We start from the raw sequence: 24,287 nt of genomic DNA, 5'->3' as shown, positions 1-24,287 counted from the left end.
GCAAGCAGGTTGTAGGGTATTACTATACAGAGGCCTAAACCTGGGTAAAACCCTTGTGTGATCTTTGATCTCAGACTTCTAGCCGTGCTTGGACCCCCTACCGAGTGACCTAACGGTATTTTGTTCCGTCATGAGCAGTTCGAGTAAGATCCGATTAAGCATCTTTGAGTAGTTAAATGGGACAATTAGAACATACATGCGATTTAAATTCAAGTTTGAACTATTTTATTTCAAAACTTACTTGGATTGTAATATTTATATGAGAACTATTATCATATTTAAATATTTTCACCCAGCGAAGATTTGGTTTGCAATTATTTTGAGCTCATCACGAATAAAAAAACCCTAGACGAACATTTAGGGAACAAGATTAGATGGCCGACTTAGAGCATCTACAGCCGGACTTGGCAAATCATGTCCTCTATATGTCCACGGACGTGCCCAGGCACGCCCGTGGGTGCAGCTGGACCACCCCTCATATGCCCTGCCCGACAATCACATACTTCAAATCCAGACTCTCAAATACATGCAAATCACGCACGCCCATCATACATGTCAATATCACACGTAAATAACAAATGTTGGTAGCGAAAATACATAATTCTTACATAAAATTTATTTTAAGTGCAGAACTCAAGCATTAGCTCTTTGGTTTCCATTGTGGGTCCACATATGCTCCACAAGATTACTTAGTAGTTGCACGTGCACTTTGATGATCGTGAAGAATCTGATGCATCTGCAGAAAGTTTATAAGCTGATTTGCATCTTGAACATTCAAGATTTGAACTTGGTCTCCAGGTGCTTCGAAATCATTGGTTTGGGCTACACTATCACCCTCGTCCTCGACAATCATATTGTGCAAAATGACGCAAAATGTCATCAGCTGCCACAATGTTTCTGATGCCCACATCATTGCAGCTCCACTAAAAATTCCCCAACAAGCTTGAAGCACTCCGAATACCCTCTCCACACCCTTCCTAGCTGCTTCCCGCATTATTGTAAAGTGGCTTTGTTTGTTGCCTTGTGATTTGGATATGGTGTTCACAAACGCTGCCCATTAAGGAAGATGCCATCGACAAGATAGTATCCCATGTTGTAGTCACGATAATTGACAGTGCAGTTGCACGGCGTCGATTCCCCATTACAAAGCCTCCTGAACACGGGAGATTGTTGAAGCACGTTGATGTCGTTGTGAGAACCTGACATTCCAAAGAAAGCATGCCAAGGCCACAAATCATGTTATGCCACTGCTTCTAGTATGATGGTGGCCTCTTTGGTGTGACCTTGATACATTCCCGCAAACCTTTGGGGTAGTTATTCCATTGCCAATGCATGCAATAATTGATCCGAGCATTCCCGGAAACCCTCTGGCCTCTCTAATAGGCAACAACTTTTCCGTGTCCTACACATTTGGTTCTCTCATATATTCTGCTCCAAATACCTGCAGCACGACGCGGGCAAACCTGACAGTAGTCTTTAGGCATGTGCACCCCATCTGGACCATCTCACCAATGTCATTGACAACAGTACCAAGTGCAAGCATCCTCAGAGCAGCCGTGCATTTCTGCATAGCAGAGAAAGAAAGTTCTCGTTCGTGCTTTTATCCGAGGCGTTGCCTGTCACTCTGCAATGGAGAAGAGGGCTGAACTGCAAACTTGTGTTCAGAGCATTGCATTGTCTAAGGGAGTAGGGTGAGTCCGCAACAATCCCTTGTGAGTTTGAACTAGTCATCATGTGCCTCCAGTCCCCCACAGTGTGCAAAAACAATGGTTTGCGCATACAGGAACGAGGAAGAAACCATGGATCATCCGAAAAAGTTGGGTCTGGAACAAAGTAGTTCTTGTGCAGTAGCCATGCTCTGGAGACCCTATCCCGATTGATCACTCTTCTCCCTTTGATCTAGCCCTTAAAGTTGAGAATCTGCTCCATCCGCCGGTCCATTTCCTCTTGCATGCTCATGTCCACTTCTTCGTTCGAATCCGACGAATCGAAAAACTCATCTTCAATCATTTTATCAAGCTTCGTTGGTCCATACTCCAAGTCCGACGAAGCATCAGAATCCATCGTTTTCCTTATGAATAAATCACAAAAACTGGGTCGGACAATGTGTCGAACACATAGAGCGCAAGGGGCAACCCGATAGTTGCCGGACATACTGCAGTGGTATCGGGGCCGACGATAATGTCAGGGGCGGCGAGCACAGTAAAGAGGATTGTTGTGCCGGTGCTGGCAGCGCTGAGGCTCGAAACAACTGCGGAGCAAGGGTGACGGTGGAGCTACAAGACGTCCAGCGCGAAGGACAAAGAAGAGATCAAATGAATTTGGTAGGTCAAATTGGTGAATTTGATGTAATCGAATCGGCGCGAAGAACAAAGAAGAGAGCAAATGAATTTGGTAGATCAAATTGGTGAATTTGATGTAATCGAATCCAATCAAATACAACCCTTTTGAGACCCGTTTAGTCACTACTGTCCCATAACTTTTTAAACACAATACAAACGCAAGCGCTAATATACCCACACTAGTACTGTCATCTTGTCATTCAAGGAGGTGGTTTGGGGGAGAGACGCTGTTGCCGTGAGATCTTGTCTGCGCCCCCGCCCTCAGTTTCGGCTCTCGTCCCCTCCCCCTCCAGTCCCGTCCTCATCGCTGTTCGTCAAGGTAACACTCTTCTTCCTCTGTCCCAGATTCGTTTGATCCCCACCCCCCGCAAGATCTATCCGTTGCCTCTTCTTTTCATCCCATTCGCGCGATTTTGATTGGATTTCTCAGGCGGGGACCCAATTTAGGCGAAAATGTCGTTGCTATTTTCTCTCCAATGCTTGTTCAAGATCATTCTTCCAGACTCGTGCCGCCGCTACCGATTTTCCTCTCAACCGCCACACGCCTAGTTGCCGGAGCCCCGATCCTCCACCGCAACTGCACGCCGTTGAGCCCTTTCTCCAGTACTGCTACGCCCTGCCGTTGAGCAGCAGAACCGGTGACTCTGCTGCCTTCCGTTTTTGTCTTCGGCCTCTTCTTAACTTCTTCACTTCCCTAACTACAGCCGTCCGTGAGCACCTCCACATCGAACATCTCAGCCAGCTCCTACCTTGCTCCTCTGCTCTGCTTCAACTACCTTTCTCTCCTTCCTCGCCAACAAGACAAGATAAATTCCTTTTATGATTGCTTAATTACTCTACTCCTTTGGATGGTCGCCCATTTTCTCTGCTAAATGTTCATCTGGTATTTGTGCATTGTATTAGTTCATGCTTTTGGTAACCAATTTTCTCTCTCGAGAAAACACAAAAAGCTTTGAGCTATGTACAAGCTCGAGACTAGCCAACACACTAATTTACAACGTGAGAGCAAACCGGGATGTTGGGCTGCGCTTTGTCGACGATGGCGCCATTGCGGTGCTTCCAGATCCACTTGCGCAACACAGGCGGGGTGGCTTCAACGGCCTACTGTCACCAGCTGATCAAGTTTTCTGCGACAACAACCAGCCTGGCTGTAGATTGGATCCACTAAAGATGCTCTGGTAACCATATAACCTGCACTGTTCGATCATGTAGTCACTGTCTTCAATGACGCAACGAATCTAACAGGCAATATTGACTTTTGCACGTCGGAAAAATAGCTGATTTATATGAAACAATTAAACTATGAATAATTAAAGCGGCAAATAATCAAGGATAACATATACTCCCTCCGTCCCGAAATATAAGAACGTTTAGTACTTTAGAAGTTAGCAATGGTTGTGTCTAACATGGCAATGGACGGAGTGGCAGATACTTAAATACCCCTTAATGGAAAATGTCAGAAGATTACAAGGTGGGTTGATTCAGATTTTGATCCACAACTGCCCTAGTTTCATGCCAATCAAGCTGAAGCTGCTAGTATCATTGTCAACTTAGAAGAACACACACCTGCTAAACCAAGGAGTTGATACCATGTTCCATTTTTATTCTATCAAAATTTCTAATGATTTTGTTAATAATCGACCTTTTTCATCTGAACCTTCTATTTTATTTGGTTGCATGAATCTCTCTGAGAATGACATTGTTGTGTGCTTACATCTATCTGATGACCGCCCTTGAACCTTCTATAAAAACCTTATTTGTTCCCAACTTCCTCTCCTTTGATACCTTTTCTTGCCTGATTGGCCCTGAAAGGCTGAAATGCTCGACTGCTAGTTACCTTGTGTCACAGCTGTCAGTTGCTATCCATAGTTGGAACGAACACTGATGTTCGTGCGTTTAGCCTTTCTGCTGAACTGAGCCAGAAGTTTTAGACTTCGTACACTAAGGACTAGAGTTACCCCTTTCTTTAGTATTTGATTGCAATGCCCCCCTGATGTTGCATTTATATATGTTTTGCTTGAAGAGTTCAACAATTTGAAGATTTGTACTTTTATGTACTGACCTTTTCTACTTATTTCAGTGCTATGTTTTTCTTCACTACCAAGCCAATCAACTGAAGAGCAGCTTTGTATAGCCTGATGGCTGTGGAGAGAGACATCTTTGGTATCTCAGGGCCGACATATCTTAATCCTGTTAATTGGTATGTTACATAACATTTCCTATAATGTTTTGCAAGTGTTTGATAGATAGCACTTGCATAGAGCTTACATTTGAATCCAATATGTTTGCTATGTTAAATGCCGATTCAAGTCCAGGTGCAAAGACCTGTGTACTTTTATGAGGTTCTGTTGCTATGTGTTGCTTAATTTAATCCCAATAGCTGTATATCTCATGTTGTTTTTCCTGATTACATAAATTTAGCATTTGCTCGGGTAAATAATCCCACCAAACCAGTGATGTTTACGGAACTTATCATAGTCATCAGTCATAATTGGTAGATAACACAATGTGATATATTCAAGTTTATGGTGTTTATTTTCTTGCCAACGATTCCTCTAGAAACATAGAAAGGAGTGCAAGTTAGTAAACTTTGGGCATATGATAGAAAACAGAATGTGTGATGTAAACTCCTCTCTCCTTCTCATGTATATTTTCACCTTAGATCTCTATGTAATTATGTTCTTCATTCTATTCCAGCTAATCCTAAATTTGACTATGCAAAAGATTTTGAAGAATTTTGCAAGACCTATATTCATCTCTTATATTTCAATGAAGACCATAGGATTTTAAGTAATTAATTTTATGGTAGGAGGCACTAATGAACCCCAAGTCACCAGCTGGTTCTTAACATGGCATCCACACCAGGACATAACTATGGCTGTAATGGGCCAGGCATTAGTTGCTTAATTTTTGCTATCCTACGAAATCAATCTCCAGCCAACTCCACACCGGTTATGGCCTAACCCGAAGTGGCCTGAAGCTTCATCAGTATTGGCTTTGGATTATTCATCTTTTATGTAGGATATTTTTTCTAATGAAATAACTCTCATTTTTGTTGAAAAGCATTTGACATGGTCTTGGTAGACAGCATACTTATAACCTCGAGATTGCCCCTTTTCAATTAAAATCAGTTGCAATCCTCATTATCATTTCTTATGTTACTATATGCAGTTGTGCATTGACGTTTACCGGTCAAAACAAATACGACTCTACACATTCATCACAGCGCATGCTTCAGGAATAAGCAATTTTTGTTTGTCAGGGCAGTAGTTGTTGAATTAGGTTCCACTAAAACATTCCCCATCTGGATGGAATTTGCTGAATACAAGGAAGGGTTATTGTTTCATTCAATAATGCTGCCTCCTTGGAGGAGAGAGGAAAAGATTGCCAAAAGCACTGTGAAAATTAAGTTTAGCTTAACTTCAAAAAGTATGTTAAGTTTAGCTTAATTTAGAGTGCTAGAACAGACTAGTTATGTTTTGTTACTTCAGTTGCATTTCATCTCTATGGGTGTGTATGGGTTAACTGGGTGCGCTACATGAGAACATGATTTGCAACAACTAACCACTGCACCAACAGTCCAACACACACCTCATTCCTAATTGACGCAATCTTGTTGTCCCATTGTTTTCTTCTGCGTTCGCATCTGCCTACCTTCTCCACCTCCGCCCAGCAAATCGCCACCCAATGTAATCGCTGGGTGCCTCAGTGCCTCTACCATCTTCCCAACCTAACTCGATGCCACTACTGTCAAGTAAGGGGCCATAGATATTATTACGCTGCTGGGGGTTGGTGAGCCCCAAAAAATTGTACCTAACTGTTGGCCCCCATTGGCAGCTTAGCAACTCCTAGCCGTACATCTAGCGATGGATGGGTCATCTACCAATAACATCATGTACCTCGACCCAAAAAAGGATTACAAGATGGGGAAAACTACTGTAACCAAATAGAAGTAGAATTGAGCAATACGAATAGTACTGGAAAAGTGAGAAAGTATTTTCAAACTTATTTAGTTATTTTATTGTTGGGTTATAAAAAGATTCAAAAGCATTGTTCGTTTGGATGGCATAAAGTTACCCTTTCAGGAAAGATGTTGCTGATTACTGATTGAGTACAATTTGTCGCTGATTTAGTACAACTGTACTAAATCAGCGACAACTAATATGCAATGGAGGGGATACATGACTATGGGTATTTCCACAGCCAGCCATAAGCCCCAAAAGAACTGGCCCTATGTTGTCCTGTTCTCAGCTTGCACTTTATGTCCTGTTCTCATAAGGTAGTAACTTTCTCTCTTTTCTTTGGACCCACAAAAGGAACTGCGAGAATAATAGGAGATCTGTGGCTGCATGTTTAGTTCAGGCTGTGTATGTTTTGGAGAGAGACCGGCAACTAAACCGTCAATCTATTGACGCCGCAGCACCTCCTTGGTGGGAGTTCTTTGGTTTTGAGATGATCCGCAAGCTTGTCGATGATGTTGACTTGTCTATATTCGGTGCAATATTTGAATTCAACCCTCCTTCAAGTAAAGAAGCTTCTGCCCGGGATGCCCCTAGATTTGTCATTGCCTTCAGAGGCACCATAACTGAGAAGGAAACTATTTCTAGAGATCTTTCCCTTGACCTCCAGCTTGTTCAAAATGGTCTCCATAAGACCTCAAGATTTGCAATTGCGATGCAAGCTGTTCAAAATGTAGCCTCAGCTTTCCCTGGATCCCCAATTTGGCTAGCTGGTCATTCACTGGGTGCAGGTACGGCCATCCTTACTGGCAGAAACATGGTTAAGAAGGGTGCTCTTTTGGATAGCTTTCTCTTCAATCCACCGTTTGTCGCTGCTCCGATAGAGGGAATCAGGGATGAGAGGGTAAAGCATGGTTTCCGCATTGCAAGAAGTGTTATTACCGCGGGACTAACTATTGCAATGAAAGCAAAAACCGAGGGGAACAATCAGAGGTCTGTTGCGGAAGAATCATTCAACATTTTGTCATCATGGACGCCATATCTGTTTGTTAATCCAGGAGACCATGTATGTTCAGAGTACATTGGGTACTTCCAGCATCGTAGGAACATGGAGGATCTCGGTGCTGGATTTATTGAGAAGCTTGCGACCCAAAACTCAATCGGAGACCTGTTTTACAAGGCATTAGGATGGGAATCAGAACCGCTGCACCTTCTTCCATCTGCAGACTTGATTGTAAACGTGAGCCCTTCACTGGACTTCAAATATGCCCATGGCATTAGCCAATGGTGGCAACCGGATCTGAACTTGCAATGCAATAAATATCGGTACTCTTAGGTACGCGATGGTAAAATGAAGATGAAGATATCTTTGCAGTATCATATACTCCAGCTGTCCGTTTGATCTCTCCATTTGTTCATATGATTCATTCAGTTTACATTTATCAGTTAGTATACCGTGACATACTATTACTTAACACCTATGTTTATGATTGCACTGTCGGCTTGCACAAAATCTGTTAATTTCCTGAAGAGATGTTCAGACATCATGCATCTGTAACCCTGTATTGTACGTTATGATTATCTTTTGTGATATTGAACAAATAATCTGTCTACATGCCTGTACTTGGATATACTCCCTCTTTTTTTTTTCTTTGACACAAAATGCAGGACGAAAGTACCTGTATTTGAGCTCTGATTTTATTTGTATTCAAGGGATATGAGGAACCAATAATCTTCATATCCTAGGACAGCGTCTTGCTGCATTCATTGATAGAAGCCTGGCCGTATCCTTGACATTGGGTGCTCGTAGATATTGCTCTCCGTAAACCTTCATGATTGTTTCAGCCAACATTTTTGTGCACTTTATGATTTTATCTTCAGCCATTTGAAGATAATCATCCAATGGAGCTGCAGGCATGCCATATGCACTCATCAGAAGTGCCGCATTCACTTTATGATAAGGGGAAAACCCAGGAGACCGGTGGTATTTCTCTGTTGCTGTAAGAATGGTTCATTAGCTTCCATGTCGTCGATCCGACGGAACATCCGTGGAACAACCCGACAGAAAGTAGTTTGCGCATGAACTTCTCGTGGCCTTCTGTTCTGTTTTGGTGAAATGTCGGTCGACCAACCTGTGATCTTGCATGCTTCCTCTTTGTGCCGGTTGCCGCTATCCAGTCAGCAACCATCAAGAGAACATATCATCTTCGGCATCCATGATTTCACTATCAAGACTCGAAGCTCGAATCCAATGATGAATTGTACAAAAATAGCTCTACTGATACACAGAATGTGAATCCTATGCCGTCTACATGAGCTATGAGCCGCTAAACTAAATTTACAAGAAAAGTTGGCGAAATCTACCTCGGGGTAAGGGCATCTCCAGCCGCGCCCCCAAGAAGGCCCTCCAGGCGTTTTTTCGTTCGCCGGCACCAAAAAATCGGCCCAGTCGCGCCCCCAAGAGCCCAATTTTAGCCGGCTCGGGCCGAAATTGGCGCCGGCGGACCCAACCCGAACCCGGCGCGCTGGGGGTCGCTCGGGGGCGCCGGGCGAATCGTTTTTGGCGCGAAGAGCCGCGGGCCCGCCGCGTCAGCGACTCTACTCTCTTCTTGCCCCTTTGTCGTCCTCATCGCCTCGTTTCCCGCGGCGAATCAATGCCAAAGCTGCCGCGTGCTGCCGCGCCGGTCAGCCTCCATTGATGCCTCACGGCTGGCGCAGTGAAGGCTGGGCGACGCGTCCCTTGGCCGCCACACGTAACGCGCCGGCCAAGCCTACCACGCGGCGTCTCTGCCTATAAAAGCCGACTGCAAGCGCGCCGGAGAGACTCACCCCGATCATCCACCGGCGACGCGCTCATTTCTCCCCCTTTCCTCCTCATGCCGTCACCAGTTGAGAAAGCATGGCCGAGCGTTTTCCAGACGACGGCGCGGCGGCGAAGGGTTTCGGGCGCCGTCATCTGCACGAGGACGAGGCTCGCCTCCTTTTCGAGGCCGAGTACCCGGTCCCGCCGGACATGCGGGTGCCCGGGGCGTGGAGGATCAGCGCCGGCGGCGTGCCGGTGCCCCCGGTACCCACCGGCGCGGCGCGGCCTGCGGAGATCGCACGCATCCGCTCGTCCCTGCCGCGTGCGGCGAGGGAGGGGCCCCGGTACGTCCCTGACAGCCCAATCTGGGAGCCGTACTTCCGTCGCCGGCACGACGAGCAGTTCGAGGCCACCAACAGCGTCGTGCCCTCCGGCAGGTTCAACGCCGCCGACCGGCGTCGGTGGTGGGGCGTGCTCGGGCGCACGTTGGAGTCTGTCCTCGAGTACATCGATGGCGGCAACACGCCGCGCCTCGAGTACCCCGCTCCCCCGTCCTTCTCACGCCGCCGGGGAAGCTCCTGGACGCCGAGGCGCATGGAGACCGGGGTGTCCTCCTCCTCGTCCGACGGCTCTCCCTGCCTCCACCTCCGCCCCGTCAAGCCGGAGCCCCAGGACACGCCTGTCAGCGCGCGTACCCGCAGCTCCGGCGCCCTCGTCGAGCCCAAGGTGGAGTCCAGCCTCCCTCCAGAGTACGAGGAGATAGCCCGGCGCGGCTTCTCCGACGAGGACGCCATGCGGTGGGCGCGCGACGACTACCTACGCGAGGAGATGATCCGGCAGCGTCGGGCCCTGGAGGAGATCGCCGCCCGCAAACGTGGCCGCGAGGACGAGGACGGTGTCGTCGTCCTCGATAGCGACGACGACGACGCCCCCGGACCGTCCAACCCGCCGCGCCAACCGGGGGAGGGATGCAGCAGGGACGGCAAAGGCGTAGGCCGGGGCGACGACGACGACGGCGGCGGTGACTACACGCGGTTCTACAGCCCCCTCGGCATGTAGAACCGCGTGGGCGGGCGGCGAGGCGGGCGGCGAGGGAGACGGCGGGGGTAGCCCGCGGTAGTTTTTTTTTCTTTTTTTTTTGTAAAATATGTTTAAATTTGAACGAACTCGCCCGTGTTTGCATTGTGTTTGCGCCGAATTTGAACATTTTAAAAACCCGTCGGGGGCCGCGACTGGGGGGCATCACGTCCCCAATGCGCGGTTTAGCGCCGGTGCGTCCCCAGGGGGCAATTTTTTGCCCCTCCTGGGGGGCCAACGGCTGGAGATGCCCTAAGTCGTCGAACACCTTGAGATCGAGCGGTGGAAGGAGTGGCACGACCAGATGGCGAGAAACAGTTGTGGGGCTGCAGCGAAGTATGGGAAGTCTAGGAACGACTCATAGCAGTCCGGCCAGCAGGGGTGACACCAAATGGCGGCGGCTAAAGAAAGTGTGTCTCCTGAAATGTCTGTGGTACCAATACTTGAATGGATGGAGGGCTTGTTATATCGTCTCGTCCAACCACCAAATATGAAGGCTAGCTGGCAGATATGGGTCTATGTTAGAGTTGCTCTTAGCGGTCAGAAACGTTTTGGTATGCTCTTGCACTATTTAAAATGCATATCAAGTGGCCACCTTTGGTGATATTTGTGCAACCGAGAAACCCTAAAACAATAGCCATGCAACATGTTACAACATGTGCGCTCGCATAGAATTGTTGAAAAATAATACGTCCACTGTAAAATGAAATCAAATGCTGTGATATTAAGTTGAATATATATATATGAAATGCTGTGCTTTATTGTTTTCTTACGTGAGGAGCATCTCAGCCCTTTTCAAGCGCGACTAACTCTGTCCGTTGATTTCTGATCAGACCGCAGCGCACTCTCCCTGTACAGGCTTATCCCTCCAGCAGAGGTGGCCTTCCTCCGCATAGGATAGGCCGGAACCCAAATCCACAGCCATGGCGCTCCTCCTGTCCCCCACCGTCTCCTTCCTCGCCCCCTCCCCCTCCTCCGCTCCTCGTGCCCGAGCTCTCTCCAGCTCCACCGCCACCGCCACCGCCGCCAGCAATAATGCCTTCCCTTACCTCGGTAAGCTGCCGTTATGCCTCATCCCGCCATTGTCCCGTACGTTCGTTGATGTTCCATGGCCAAGTACTTACTGGGTGATCCCTTGTCGCGAAATATGATAACGAAATCGGTGGAGGAATTAGTCCGGGCGTGCGTAATTTTAGTCGCGGCGTTTCAGCTTGTCCTCGATGGGAATGGCTCGCCCGGGAATTTATTCAAACAATCTGTCTGCACCAGTCTCTTGGAAGAATGTTCATTTTTCTCTGCTAGCCTACATTTACTACCTCAGAAGGTTGCTCCTTTCAAACTTAGTGCTACTATAAATTGTCTTATGAGCATAGGCCACCGCTACGGACACTTGATGTCTTATGAAATCCGTAAGCACACCGTGGCAGCTCGCGGTTTGCAAGTTGCTACAGACGAGTAATTGAGTTTACATGCCATATGTTTTCTTTACCAGCTCCATCTAATGATGTAGCGAGCACACTAAAATTAGCTACTGCGCATTACATATGCTATGAGCAATGTGACATACATGAGCTCAGTATGTCAATGTGTACATCAGGTAAGCATAGACAGGCCATATCTTTTCTGTAGCAATTCCATCTAATGATAGTAGAGAGCGCAATAAATTTTGCTGGTGCACATTACATATGCTACGAATCATGTGACATACATAAGCTCAGAATTTCAATGTTTACATCGGTGTAAGCAAAGATCCTACTAAGTGTCGTTTGTCATTGCTCTTCTTTGTAGCCTCGAGACTTCAGTGCAAGACTGGCGCCTCAGTCAGCCATGTTTCTCTTGCCAAGAAGATGCCCGTGGTTGTCCACGCTTCTGCAGAGGCTGGTCCAACTGATGCGGCAGAGCAACCAGAGAAGCCAAAACCAGTGGCTTCGATCGAGGACATGCCGTTCGAGTCCAAGCAGCGGATGATCCTGGAGCAGAGGGCACGGATGAAGGTGGCCAAGAAGCTGAGGCAGCGGCGCAAGCGGCTCGTCCAAAAGAGGCGGCTGAGGAAGAAGGGCAGGTGGCCACCGTCCAAGATGAAGAAGCTCAAGAACGTGTGACCGGCACATGATGTCGGACAGCTGGTCCGTACCATTCCTCTGTAAACCTACGTGTTGCGTTCCTCTAATGCATTGGTGTTTGTTTCGTTTGTACAATTTTTCTGTTCTGAAACACGCAATCGGTTATAATGCAATTAATTTTTTACCATAATGAAACCTTTTTGCGTGTCCATAGCAGCAGATTGATGTGCTGTTATCTGTGGTTAGTCTATGTTGTACAACTGTCTGTCTGAAGCAAGTTTTGGGATGTTTTTTTTGCCGTTTGTTATTCTGTAAAATTTTGATTTATTTCAAATATGCTATTGGAATGCCGACTAGTCCTTGGACACCATCTTCCCTCAAATATGCAGTGGCTTAAAACTTGAAAGGAACATCGGTCCTTCTTCGGTAACAAAAACATCAGTTTTCAGACAGGTTTCGTGCTTGCTGAAAGTCTGCACTTTCAGACGAGTTTCCACTGGCTTTGATAGCTCAAACGAATCTCCGTTTGCTTGCTCAGTTGGTTACGCTGCCCAGTATGTGAATACTGCACCCAGCCCTCTCCTTTGTGGCCCTTGATGCTCAAGGAAGGAACAACAAGAACAACAATGTACGCCCCCCTCAAACTCTTTACAGTCATCTACTACTTCTCAGTTCAATTTTAACTGAAACAATTTTTTTATCTGTCTATTTATAACACTCACCGTCTGGAGCTTCCGATGCATCAAGTTCCCACTGAAATGATAACTGAAGAACAGGAACACCATCACTTAAGTTGATTCTGGGTCTGCTTGGTCAGTCAGTAGGCAGGCCTGAAACAGAATGGCAGGCAGGCCGAATAGCGAGAACTGGATGCGCCATTGTCATGGAGCAAAAAAGCTTTTGCTATGTGCTGGCACTTGACACTCTTAAACCTCACATCCCTCCCTTTGCTCCCCACCATCTCATCTCCAGTGGCAATGAATTTCTGACTGTGATCCCGTCTCGGATCTCCACCCCAGTATAAAATTAAACAGTCATCATCAGATCATCCTGATATTGCCATACCAAAGCAAGAAGGAAAAATAGGCAGTGCTCTGAAAATAATACTAGTATGAAACAAATCCTTAATAAGAGAGAGAAAAAGAGAAGCAGTGCTGAGAAAAGAAGAAACACATGACTTCGTTATGTCTCAGTTGATGCTATATTCCTTTGATCTTGCATGGAGATTCGTACAAAAAAGTTATTTTCAGTTTTTCTTCTTCTTATATACTACTAATGTCACTTGACGGTTAAGTCTCAGTCGACTGAGACCATAGACAATGTGGTTAAGTCTCACTCGACTGAGACCATAGACAATGTGTCTTTGTATTGCCTGAGGTGAGAGCTCAACTACCAGAAAACGAGTGTCACCTGCCAAAGGCAATTCGATAAGGTGCCTGAAAATGACCTGCCCCGGCGTTGTCCAACACTAGGCAGCACCGACATGGTTAGCACTGCCGCGCGGCTTTAACGACATGTGCGGTTAAATACCACGACGACACGGCAAAAGATTCTTGGCCGACATTACGATCCATCACTTTCCTTGTGATATAGTAGTAGTTATCTTCCTGATCAGCAACCACTGGTGAAGAAACAGTAGAGTCCAAATGCTCACTCGTCAGCTCTAATCATGGGCAGAAGCACTAAGTAAAGCTTGAGATATAAGCATCGAAACCTTCTTTTACATCCGAGAGAATCGCTGCAACAGTAGGGCTGGCTGAGTGTCATAGCGCATATATTCCATCCCTCAGTGTCAAGCAATCTCTTCAGAAGAAGAAAAAGAAGAACGATCTGTCAGCATTTGGGTATCATCTCAGACGGCCATGTGGTCGATCAGCGACGACGACGAGGAGAAAGCAGTTTCCATGAGAAGCTTCTATATATGTACTAGACCCAACAAGAAAAGAAAAGCGAGGTAAAGCAGCAGCACCAGAGAAAAGGAAGATAAAGAGAGAGCAGTCAGAGTTGAGATGAATCGGATTCCGATAAACAAACCAAAAGGAAGGAAGGAAGGAGGCTACAAATTGGGCCCGCCCAGCGCGCATGCTGCAGGCATCATATCGGTCACTCCATTTCTAGCAGGAAACTAGGAGTGAGCAGGGATCAATGGTGAACCGCGCGCACTTCGTCATCCTTGTCCTCGCCTACCGCCTCCTGGTATCCCTCTCAGCTGAAGCACAGCACACCAAAGAGGTAGCTCTAGCAGTAGACTTATTCCTGTTATAGTACGTAGATCGCACCCGGCCATGCATGCATGTGTCTGAACTCTGAACCCTGAAATGCGATATCTGAAGTGGTAGGAGTTGATCGATTGTTGCCATGGTTTGTTTGACGGGCATCATCGTTTCAGTCGTATGTCGTCTACATGGGGAGTCCTTCCGCTTCCTCGGGAGCCGGCGACGTGGAGGCGGTGCGCGCCGCCCACCTTGAGATGCTGTCGTCCGTCGTGGCGAGCGGCGAGCAGGAGCCATGGCCATCCACGCCGTCGCTGACGCATAGCTACCACCACGCGTTCGAGGGCTTCGCCGCCGAGCTCACCGAGGAGGAGGCCGCCGCGCTGTCCGGTTCGGACTGGCCTCCCGTCCATTCGTCGCGGTTTTGTTTGTTGTGATGATGATCGTGCGCCAGTGAGTTGATGGTAATTTTGTTTTGTTTGGTTGTTGCACCACCAGACCACGAGAGGGTGGTGTCCGTGTTCCGGGACCGCGCTCTGCAGCTGCACACCACGCGCTCGTGGGACTTCCTCGACACGCAGTCCGGCCTCCGCACCGACCGCCTCGGCCGCCGTGCCTCCGGCGATGTCATCATCGGCGTCATCGACACCGGTACGTGCGCGACTTATGACATCGGCATTGCCTGCAACCCTTTTTGATTTGGTGTCGTACGTCGTCAGGTGTCTGGCCGGAGTCGCAGAGCTTCAACGACGCCGGGATGGGGGACGTGCCGGCGAGGTGGCGAGGCCTGTGCATGGAAGGCCCGGACTTCAAGAAGAGCAACTGCAACAAGTATGTACTAGCAAAACAACACTTGCCATGTTGTGCACAACGGCTTAAATTCTGCGACCGTGCATTGTGTGCCGCAGGAAGCTCATCGGGGCTCGGTACTACGGCATCCAGCCCGGCTCGGCGGCGCCCACGTCGTCTAACGCCTCCCTTGGCGCGGTAACGGCCGCGATGACCGGCTCGCCGCGAGACACCGTCGGTCACGGCACGCACTGCGCGTCGACGGCCGCGGGCACGGTCGTGGCGGACGCGGACTACTACGGCCTGGCCCGGGGCGCGGCCAAGGGCGGCGCGCCCGCGAGCCGCGTGGCCACGTACAAGGTGTGCACCATGGGCGGGTGCTCTAGCTCTGCATTGCTCAAGGCCATCGACGACGCGGTGAGCGATGGCGTGGACGTGATCTCCATCTCCATCGGCATGAGCTCCGCCTTCGCGTCCGACTTCCTCAGCGACCCCATCGCGCTGGGCGCGTTCCACGCGCACCAGAGGGGCGTCCTGGTGGTCTGCTCCGGCGGCAACGACGGCCCTAATCCCTACACGGTCGTCAACTCCGCTCCGTGGATCCTCACCGTCGCCGCTTCCAGCATCGACCGCACCTTCCAGTCCAGCGTCGTCCTCGGCAACGGGAACGTCGTCAAGGTACGCGTCGCCATTGCCATGCTTCTTGTTCTTGCAACCTGACTGACGTCCTGAACGTGAGGCGCCATGTCAGGGAGTCGCCATCAACTTCTCCAACCAAAGCCTCAGCGGAGACCGGTTCCCTCTGGTGTCCGGAGCACAAGCGGCAGGCCGGTACACGCCGGTGTCCGAGGCAAGGTACAGCAAGACCATTTTGAAGCGTCCGTCTCTCAACGTCACGTGTGCAGACGGATGAATTTTGAGCGTGTCGGTCACGAATTTGTATTGCATATTTGCATTGCAGCAACTGTTATCCGGGATCGTTGGACGTGCAGAAGGTAGCCGGAAAGATCGTAGTGTGTGTGGGCACGAACTCGATGGTGTCGCGGCGGGTGAAGAAGCTGGTGGCGGAGGGGTCCGGGGCGAGTGGGCTGGTGTTGATCGACGACACGGAGAAGGACGTGCCGTTCGATGCCGGCAGCTTCGCCTTCTCCCAGGTGGGCGCCGACTTGGGCGCGCGGATCCTCGACTACATCAACTCCACCAAGTGAGTCACCCAACCCAACCCAACCGGAGTTTTTCCTTCCGTGTTACGCCTAGTAGTGACCACTGACCAGAAAGGAAGTATGGATGTTTCCCTGGTTGGTTCAGGAATCCGACGGCCGTGATCCTCCCGACCGAGGACGTGAAGCTGTTCAAGCCCGCGCCCATGGTGGCGTCCTTCTCAGCGCGCGGCCCTGGTGGTCTCACCGAATCCATCCTCAAGGTCAGTAATAGTATTAATTCACATGATTAATCAGCATGGGTCAGAAGAGAAAGATCCAATCTGGCATTTAATTTGTAGTACTGTAGTAGCTTGCATTCTGACAGGATGTTTCTTTTTCTTGGTGACAGCCTGATCTAATGGCGCCCGGGGTCACCATCCTCGCCGCCGCGATGCCGTCCACAGACAAGGCGGACGTCCCCGACGGCAACAAGGCCTCGGCATTCGCCATCAAGTCCGGCACTTCCATGGCCTGCCCGCACGTCGCAGGCGCCGGCGCCTTCGTCAAGTCGGCCCACCCGGGCTGGTCCCCGTCCATGATCAGATCAGCTCTCATGACCACAGGTTTAAGCAAAGCTTAGTAGTCTCGACAAATTTAAGCAAAGTAGATTGGCATTTCTAACCAAAGCGATCGATCGTGGCTGCAGCGACGACGAGAAACAACCTCGGGCAGCCGGTTGCGAGCAACACCGGCGCGGTGGCGACCGGACACGACATGGGCGCCGGCGAGATCAGCCCGCTGCGGGCGCTCAGCCCGGGCCTGGTGTTCGACACCACCGCAAAGGACTACCTCAACTTCCTCTGCTACTACGGCTACAAGGCCAAGCTCGTTCGCATGGTCTCCGGCGACGCCGGGTTCGCCTGCCCGCGTGGCACGCCCTCGCCGGATCTCATCGCCACGGGCATCAACTACCCGTCCATCTCCGTGCCGAGGCTCGCGGCCGGGAAGGCGGTCACCGTGTCGCGCACCGCCATGAACGTGGGCCCCCCCAACGCCACGTACACGGCGACCGTCGAGGCACCGGCGGGCCTGTCTTTGAAGGTGTTGCCCGAGCGGCTGGTGTTCTCGAGGCGGTGGACGACGGCGGCGTACGAGGTGAGTTTTGCGAGCGCTCGGGCCAGCAAGGGGTACGCTTACGGCGCCGTCACCTGGTCAGATGGCGCGCACTCGGTCCGGACGCATTTCGCGGTTAATGTCGTGTGATTGTTTTTTTTTCTTTTTTGCGGGGATACTGTGTTTGCCTCTTCCTTTTCTTTTGTGTCTACTGGAACTTTTTCAGGGTACTGATTTTTTTTTTGAAATTCAGTCACATCTTTATTTAAGCACCTCATACGGGGATTTCGTCTGAAATAGTCTGTAAAATAAAATCTGGGGGCACATGCAGCCACACCTTGCTTAACTTAGTTGAAACTGCTTCCCTAGCTAACAAGTGGGCACCTTTATTAGCATCACGCCTAACCCACGAAATCTTCCAGCTCTTCCTTGAGGCTAGCAGGCGCTTGACCTCCTCCACCACAGGCCCCAGCAGTGAGAAGTCCTTTTGCGTGCCTTGAAGTTTACATACCACCTCCTTACGACCTCCTTGCAGTCCATCTCGATATGTAGGTTGGCAATGTTCCGCTCCTCAGCCACCTGTGCGGCCCTTCTGCACGTCAGGAGTTCAGTCCTTGCGGGGTCACTTCCCAGTGGAAGGACATGGCAAAAGCCTCCCAAGAAAGCACCATCATGGTTTCGAAATACCAGCCCGGCTCCACCACTGCCCCCCCCCTTTCGATGTGGCTCCGTCGACGTTTACCTTCACACACCCCTCCTCCAGGGGCCTCCATTTCTCCTCCACCGCCGGTGTGTTTTCCTTGCTCTTTCGGCCATGTATCGATTGCCACTCGCCCATTAGATGGAAGACTCTTTTTACTATCATCTCTGCCTCCTCGATCCACTGCCCATCGCGTGCATTATTCCTCGCGAGCCAGAGCGCATATGCACCCTGAACCATGACCGCTCGCTCGCCATCCGTAGCCTCCGCGAACCACGACATCAACCATCTCGACAACGCACTCTGGGAGTAAGCTGACTCCGGCGGGATCGCCACCGATACCCCCAATTCCGACTGCATTATCTTCCAGAACTTAGCAGAATAATCGCAACCCCAGAATCTATGGTAGTTTGTTTCTTCCCGCCCACACACAATGCAAAAAACACCCTGCTTGATCTTCCTCCTTAATAATTCCGCTCCCACAGCAAGCCCGTTCCGAATCAACCTCCACATATGGATTTTAACTTTGCCCGGCGCGATCGTGTCCCAAAGGTTCAGCCAAGACTTGTGATCCGCCACCGAGGATGAAGACTCCGGCCGTCCGGATCTTACCCTCTTCTGGCTCATGCGTAGATGGTATGCCGAGCGGACCGTGAAGATACCATTCTTGGTGTAGTTCCAAGCTTGGTAGTCTTGCACCCCCGGTCCCCAAACTGGTATTTAAAGAATCTCTTGAGCTTCATCCAGGGCGAACATTTCCTGCACTTTGCATTTGTCCCATGAGAAGCCATCGGCTTCGAGCAGATCCCCAACACGTGTGATACCTGATACGTCTCCAACGTATCTATAATTTTTTATTGCTCCATGCTATATTATCTATTGTTTTGGACTATATTGGGCTTTATTTACCACTTTTATATTATTTTTGGGACTAACCTATTAATCGGAGGCCCAACCCAGAATTGCTTTCTTTGCCTATTTCAGTGCTTTGAAGAAACGGAATATCAAACAGAGTCCAAACGGAATAAAATCTTTGGGAACGTGATTTTCACACCGAACGTGATCCAGGAGACTTGGACCCTGCTCCAAGGAACAAAAGATGCGGTCACGAGGGTGGGGGGCGCCCCCCCTAGGGCGCGCCCCCTGCCTCGTGGGCCCCTCGTTGCTCCTCCGGCATACTTCTTCCTCCTATATATACACACGTACCCCCAAACGATCAGAACAGGAGCCAAAAACCTAATTCCACCACCGCAACTTTCTGTATCCACGAGATCCCATCTTGGGGCCTGTTCCGGAGCTCCGCCAGAAGAGGGCCGTCATCACGGAGGGCTTCTACATCATCCTAGCCTCTCCGATGAAGTGTGAGTAGTTTACCTCAGACCTTCGGGTCCATAGTTAGTAGCTAGATGGCTTCTTCTCTCTCTTTGAATCTCAATACAAAGTTATCCCCCTCTCTCGTGGAGATCTATTCGATGTAATCTTCTTTTTGCAGTGTGTTTGTTGAGACCGATGAATTGTGGGTTTATGATCAAGTCTATCTATGAATAATATTTGAATCTTCTCTGAATTCTTTTATGTATGATTGGTTATCTTTGCAAGTCTCTTCGAATTATCCGTTTGGTTTGGCCAACTAGATTGGTAGTTCTTGCCATGGGAGAAGTGCTTAGCTTTGGGTTCGATCTTGCGGTGTCCTTACCCAGTGACGGAAGGGGTAGCAAGGCACGTATTGTATCATTGCCATCGAGGATAACAAGATGGGGTTTATTTCATATTGCATGAATTTATCTCTCTACATCATGTCATCTTGCTTAAGGCGTTACTCTGTTTTTAACTTAATACTCTAGATGCATGCTGGATAGTGGTCGATGAGTGGAGTAATAGTAGTAGATGCAGAATCGTTTCGGTCTACTTGTCACGGACGTGATGCCTATATACATGATCATGCCTAGATATTCTCATAATTATGCTCAATTCTGTCAATTGCTCAACAGTAATTTGTTCACCCACCGTAGAATACTTATGCTCTTGAGAGAAGCCACTAGTGAAACCTATGGCCCCTGGGTCTATTCTCATCATATCAATCTCCATCACTTTAATATTGTTTTGCAATTTACTTTTCCTTTACTTTTTACTTTGCATCTTTATACCAAAAATACCAAAAATATTCTATCTATGAGATCTCACTCTCGTAAGTGACCGTGAAGGGCTTGACAACCCCTAATCGCGTTGGTTGCGAATAGCTATCGTTTTGTGCAGGTACGAGGGACTTGAGCGTGGCCTCCTACTGGATTGATACCTTGGTTCTCAAAAACTGAGGGAAATACTTACGCTACTCTGCTGCATCATCCCTTCCTCTTTGGGGAAAACCAACGCAAGCTCAAGACGTAGCAAGAAGGATTTCTGGCGCCGTTGCCGGGGAGTCTGTGCAAAAGTCAACATACCAAGTACCCATCACAATCCCTATCTCTCGCATTACATTATTTGCCATTTGCCTCTCGTTTTCCTCTCCCCCACTTCACCCTTGCCGTTTTATTCGCCCTCTCTCTCTATCCTCCCTCTCTGTTTGCCCTTTTGTTTGCTCGTGTGCTAGTTTGTTTGCTTGTCGTCATGGCTAGTCTCATATCTTCTTCATTGTCTCCCAAGAGTGAAGTTCTAAATTTTAAACAAAGGGAGGGAGAAAATCTAAAAGATGCTTGGTATAGGATTTGCAATGCTCAAAATAGATCTACCAGAAAGCAATCTACCTTAGTTCTTCTCCGCAATTTTTATGTAGGTATTAATCCTTGGAATAGATATTTCCTCGATACCATTGCTGGAGGGAACTTCTTGGGTAGCCATACTTTTGATTCTTATAATGCTATGTTAGATTTATTTGGCTCACCACCTCTTTTGGTTAATGGAACCATGTTAACTCTGGAGCATGTTATGCAAAGAATTGAAATTATTGAAAATAAAGTTGCTACTATTGAATCAATTGAAAATCTAGATAAAAGGATCCAAAATCAAATTACTCAATATGGATCTAAGGTAGGAATGACTTTGAAAAATATGAAGGAAAAGGAACCCATAGTTCATGAGAAGATGAACTTAGATTCTACTAGAATTGATAAACTTGAGGGTATCATTACAAATTTGGGAACCGCTTTTTCTTCCGTAAAGAATACTCCTAGTCCTCCTACTAAAATTGTCAAGCTTATGTATGTCTCTAAAAATAAGGGTGAATCATCTAGTAAGGAAATTGCGGATCTTAAATCTATAAGTATTCATCCCAATCTTTTTGCTATTATTAAGGAAACATTTATTACAAATGAATTTTTCGATCTTGTGGCTAAAAGTTTGATAATTAATAAAAAGAAAGAAATTCCTAAAGATGGTATATGCCTAATTGAATAATTGCCTACCAAAGATGGCAATACCTAGATCTATTCTTGCTTGTTATGCCTAGCTAGGGGCGTTAAACGATAGCGCTTGTTGGGAGGCAACCCAATTTTATTTTTATTCCTTGCTTTTTGCTCCTGTTTAGTAATAAATAAATTATTTAGCCTTTGTTTTGGTTGTGTTTTTTGTGTTTAATTAGTTTTTGTGCCAAGTAGAACCGTTGGGAAGACTTGGGGAAAGTCTTGTTGAACTTGCTGTAAAAAACATAAACTTTAGCACTCACGAGAACTGCTGTCATTTTTATTTGAAGAGTGATATTTAGTTAATTATTTTTGCAGATGATTAATAGATAAATTCCTCACGTCCAGAAATTTATTTTAGAATTTTTGGAGTTTCAGATCTTGTGCTATCTACAGATTACTACAGACTATTCTGTTTTTGACAGATTCTGTTTTTCGTGTGTTGTTTGCTTATTTTGATGAATCTATGGCTAGTAAAATAGTTTATAATACATAGAGAAGTTGAAATACAGTAGGTTTAACACCAATATAAATAAAGAATGATTTCATTAAAGTTCCTTGAAGTGGCCTTTTGTTTTCTTTCGCTAACGGAGCTCACGAGTTTTCTATTTTGAGTTTTGTGTTGTGAAGTTTTCAAGTTTTAGGTAAGAATTTGATGGATTATGTAACAAGGAGTGGCAAGAGCCTAAGCTTGGGGATGCCCATGGAACCCCCAAGATAATTCAAGGACACCAAAAATTCAAAGCTTGGGGATGCCCCGGAAGGCATCCCTTCTTTCGTCCACTTCCATCGGTAATTTACTTGGAGCTATATTTTTATTCACCAACATGATATGTGTTTTGCTTGGAGCGTCTTGTATTATTTGTGTATTTGTTTGTTAGTATGCCACAATCATCCTTGATGTACACACCTTTTGAGAGAGCCATACATGAATTAAAATTTGATAGAATACTCTATGTGCTTCACTTATATCTTTTGAGCTAAGTAGTTTTGCTCTATGTGCTTCACTTATATCTTTTGAGCGTTATAATTTTGCTCTATATGCTTCACTTAGATCTTTTGAGCTAAGTAATTTTTCTCTATGTGCTTCACTTAGATATTTTAGAGCACGGTGGTGGATTTGTTTTAAAGAAACTATTGATCTCTCATGCTTCACTTAAATTATTTTGAGAGTCTCTTAATAGCATGGTAATTTGCTTAATAATAATATGCTTGGTATTCAAGATCTGTGAAACTTTCTTTTGAGTGTGTTGAATACTAAGAAAAGATTAAAGCATGATAATTGTTTTGAGATATGGAGGTGATAATATTAAAGTCATGCTAGTTGAGTAGTTGTGAATTTAAATAATAATTGTGTTGAAGTTTGTGATTCCCGTAGCATGCACGTATGGTGAACCGTTATGTGATGAAGTCGGAGCATGATTTACTTATTGATTGTCTTCCTTATGAGTGGCGGTCGGGGACGAGCGATGGTCTTTTGCTACCAATCTATCCCCCTAGGAGCATGCGCGTAGTACTTTGCTTTGATAACTTCTAGATTTTTGCAATAAGTATATGAGTTCTTTATGACTAATGTTGAGTCCATGGATTATACGCACTCTCACCCTTCCACCCTTGCTAGCCTCTCTAATACAACGCACCTTTCGCTGGTATCATACACCTACCATATTCCTTCCTCAAAAAAGCCACCATACCTACCTATTATGGCATTTCCATAGCCATTCCGAGATATATTGCCATGCAACTTTCCACCGTTCCGTTTATTATGACACACTCCATCATTGTCATATTGCATATCCCGGTACACCGCCGGAGGCATTCATATAGAGTCATATTTTGTTCTAAGTATTGAGTTGTAATTGTTGAGTTGTAAGAAAAATAAAAGTGTGATGATCATCATTATTAGAGCATTGTCCCAGTGAGGAAAGAATGATGGAGACTATGATTCCCCCACAAGTCGGGATGAGACTCCGGACGAAAAAGAGAGAGGCCAAAGAAGCCCAAAGAAAAAAAGAGAAAGGCCATAAAAATACAAAATAAAAATAAAAAATGAGAGAAAAAGAGAGAAGGGACAATGCTACTATCCTTTTACCACACTTGTGCTTCAAAGTAGCACCATGATCTTCATAGTAGAGAGTCTCTCATGTTATCACTTTCATATATTAGTGGGAATCTTTCATTATAGAACTTGGCTTGTATATTCCAATGATGGGCTTCCTCAAATTGCCCTAGTTCTTCATGAGCAAGCAAGTTGGATGCACACCCACTTAGTTTCTTTTTGAGCTTTCATATACTTATAGCTCTAGTGCATCTGTTGCATGGCAGTCCCTACTCACTCACATTGATATCTATTGATGGGCATCTCCATAGCCCGTTGATACGCCTAGTTGATGTGAGACTATCTTCTCCTTTTTGTCTCCTCCACAACCACCATTCTATTCCACCTATAGTGCTATATGCATGGATCACGCTCATGTATTGCGTGAAGATTGAAAAAGTTTTGAAAAAGTTAGAGTATGAAATAATTGCTTGGCTTGTCATCGGAGTTGTGCATGATTTAAATACTTTGTATGGGGAAAATGGAGCATAGCCAGACTATATGATTTTGTAGGGATAACTTTCTTTGGCCATGTTATTTTGAGAAGACATAATTGCTTTGTTAGTATGCTTGAAGTATTATTATTTCTT

The 24,287-nt window shown here is 47.1% G+C and overlaps 3 protein-coding genes across 3 annotated transcripts; all 3 read left to right on the top strand.

The window, feature by feature from the left end:
- Positions 1-2,528: 2,528 nt before the first annotated feature.
- Positions 2,529-7,914, top strand: LOC119268026 (GDSL esterase/lipase At4g10955-like). The gene is made up of 3 exons (XM_037549518.1): positions 2,529-2,661; positions 4,423-4,542; positions 6,659-7,914. Exons 2-3 carry the CDS (start codon positions 4,481-4,483, stop codon positions 7,635-7,637), a joined length of 1,041 nt encoding a protein of 346 aa, XP_037405415.1. The 5' UTR covers positions 2,529-2,661; positions 4,423-4,480; the 3' UTR covers positions 7,638-7,914.
- Positions 7,915-11,045: 3,131 nt separating this feature from the next.
- LOC119268025 (50S ribosomal protein 5, chloroplastic-like) lies at positions 11,046-12,489 on the top strand. Its single transcript, XM_037549517.1, has 2 exons — positions 11,046-11,234; positions 11,970-12,489. Exons 1-2 carry the CDS (start codon positions 11,105-11,107, stop codon positions 12,281-12,283), a joined length of 444 nt encoding a protein of 147 aa, XP_037405414.1. The 5' UTR covers positions 11,046-11,104; the 3' UTR covers positions 12,284-12,489.
- Positions 12,490-14,231: 1,742 nt separating this feature from the next.
- On the top strand, positions 14,232-17,765 carry LOC119268024 (CO(2)-response secreted protease-like). The gene is made up of 10 exons (XM_037549516.1): positions 14,232-14,476; positions 14,634-14,847; positions 14,956-15,108; positions 15,177-15,288; positions 15,366-15,924; positions 15,998-16,101; positions 16,208-16,450; positions 16,555-16,669; positions 16,798-17,011; positions 17,095-17,765. The coding sequence occupies exons 1-10, from the start codon at positions 14,390-14,392 to the stop codon at positions 17,649-17,651; spliced, it is 2,358 nt and encodes a 785-aa protein (XP_037405413.1). The 5' UTR covers positions 14,232-14,389; the 3' UTR covers positions 17,652-17,765.
- Positions 17,766-24,287: the final 6,522 nt, after the last annotated feature.

The sequence above is a fragment of the Triticum dicoccoides genome, chromosome 3A (assembly GCF_002162155.2).
Source record: "Triticum dicoccoides isolate Atlit2015 ecotype Zavitan chromosome 3A, WEW_v2.0, whole genome shotgun sequence".
In the NCBI taxonomy this organism is placed as follows: Eukaryota; Viridiplantae; Streptophyta; class Magnoliopsida; order Poales; family Poaceae; genus Triticum; species Triticum dicoccoides.
Note: the sequence above shows the minus strand (reverse complement) of the source record. Positions and strands in the feature narration are given on the sequence as shown.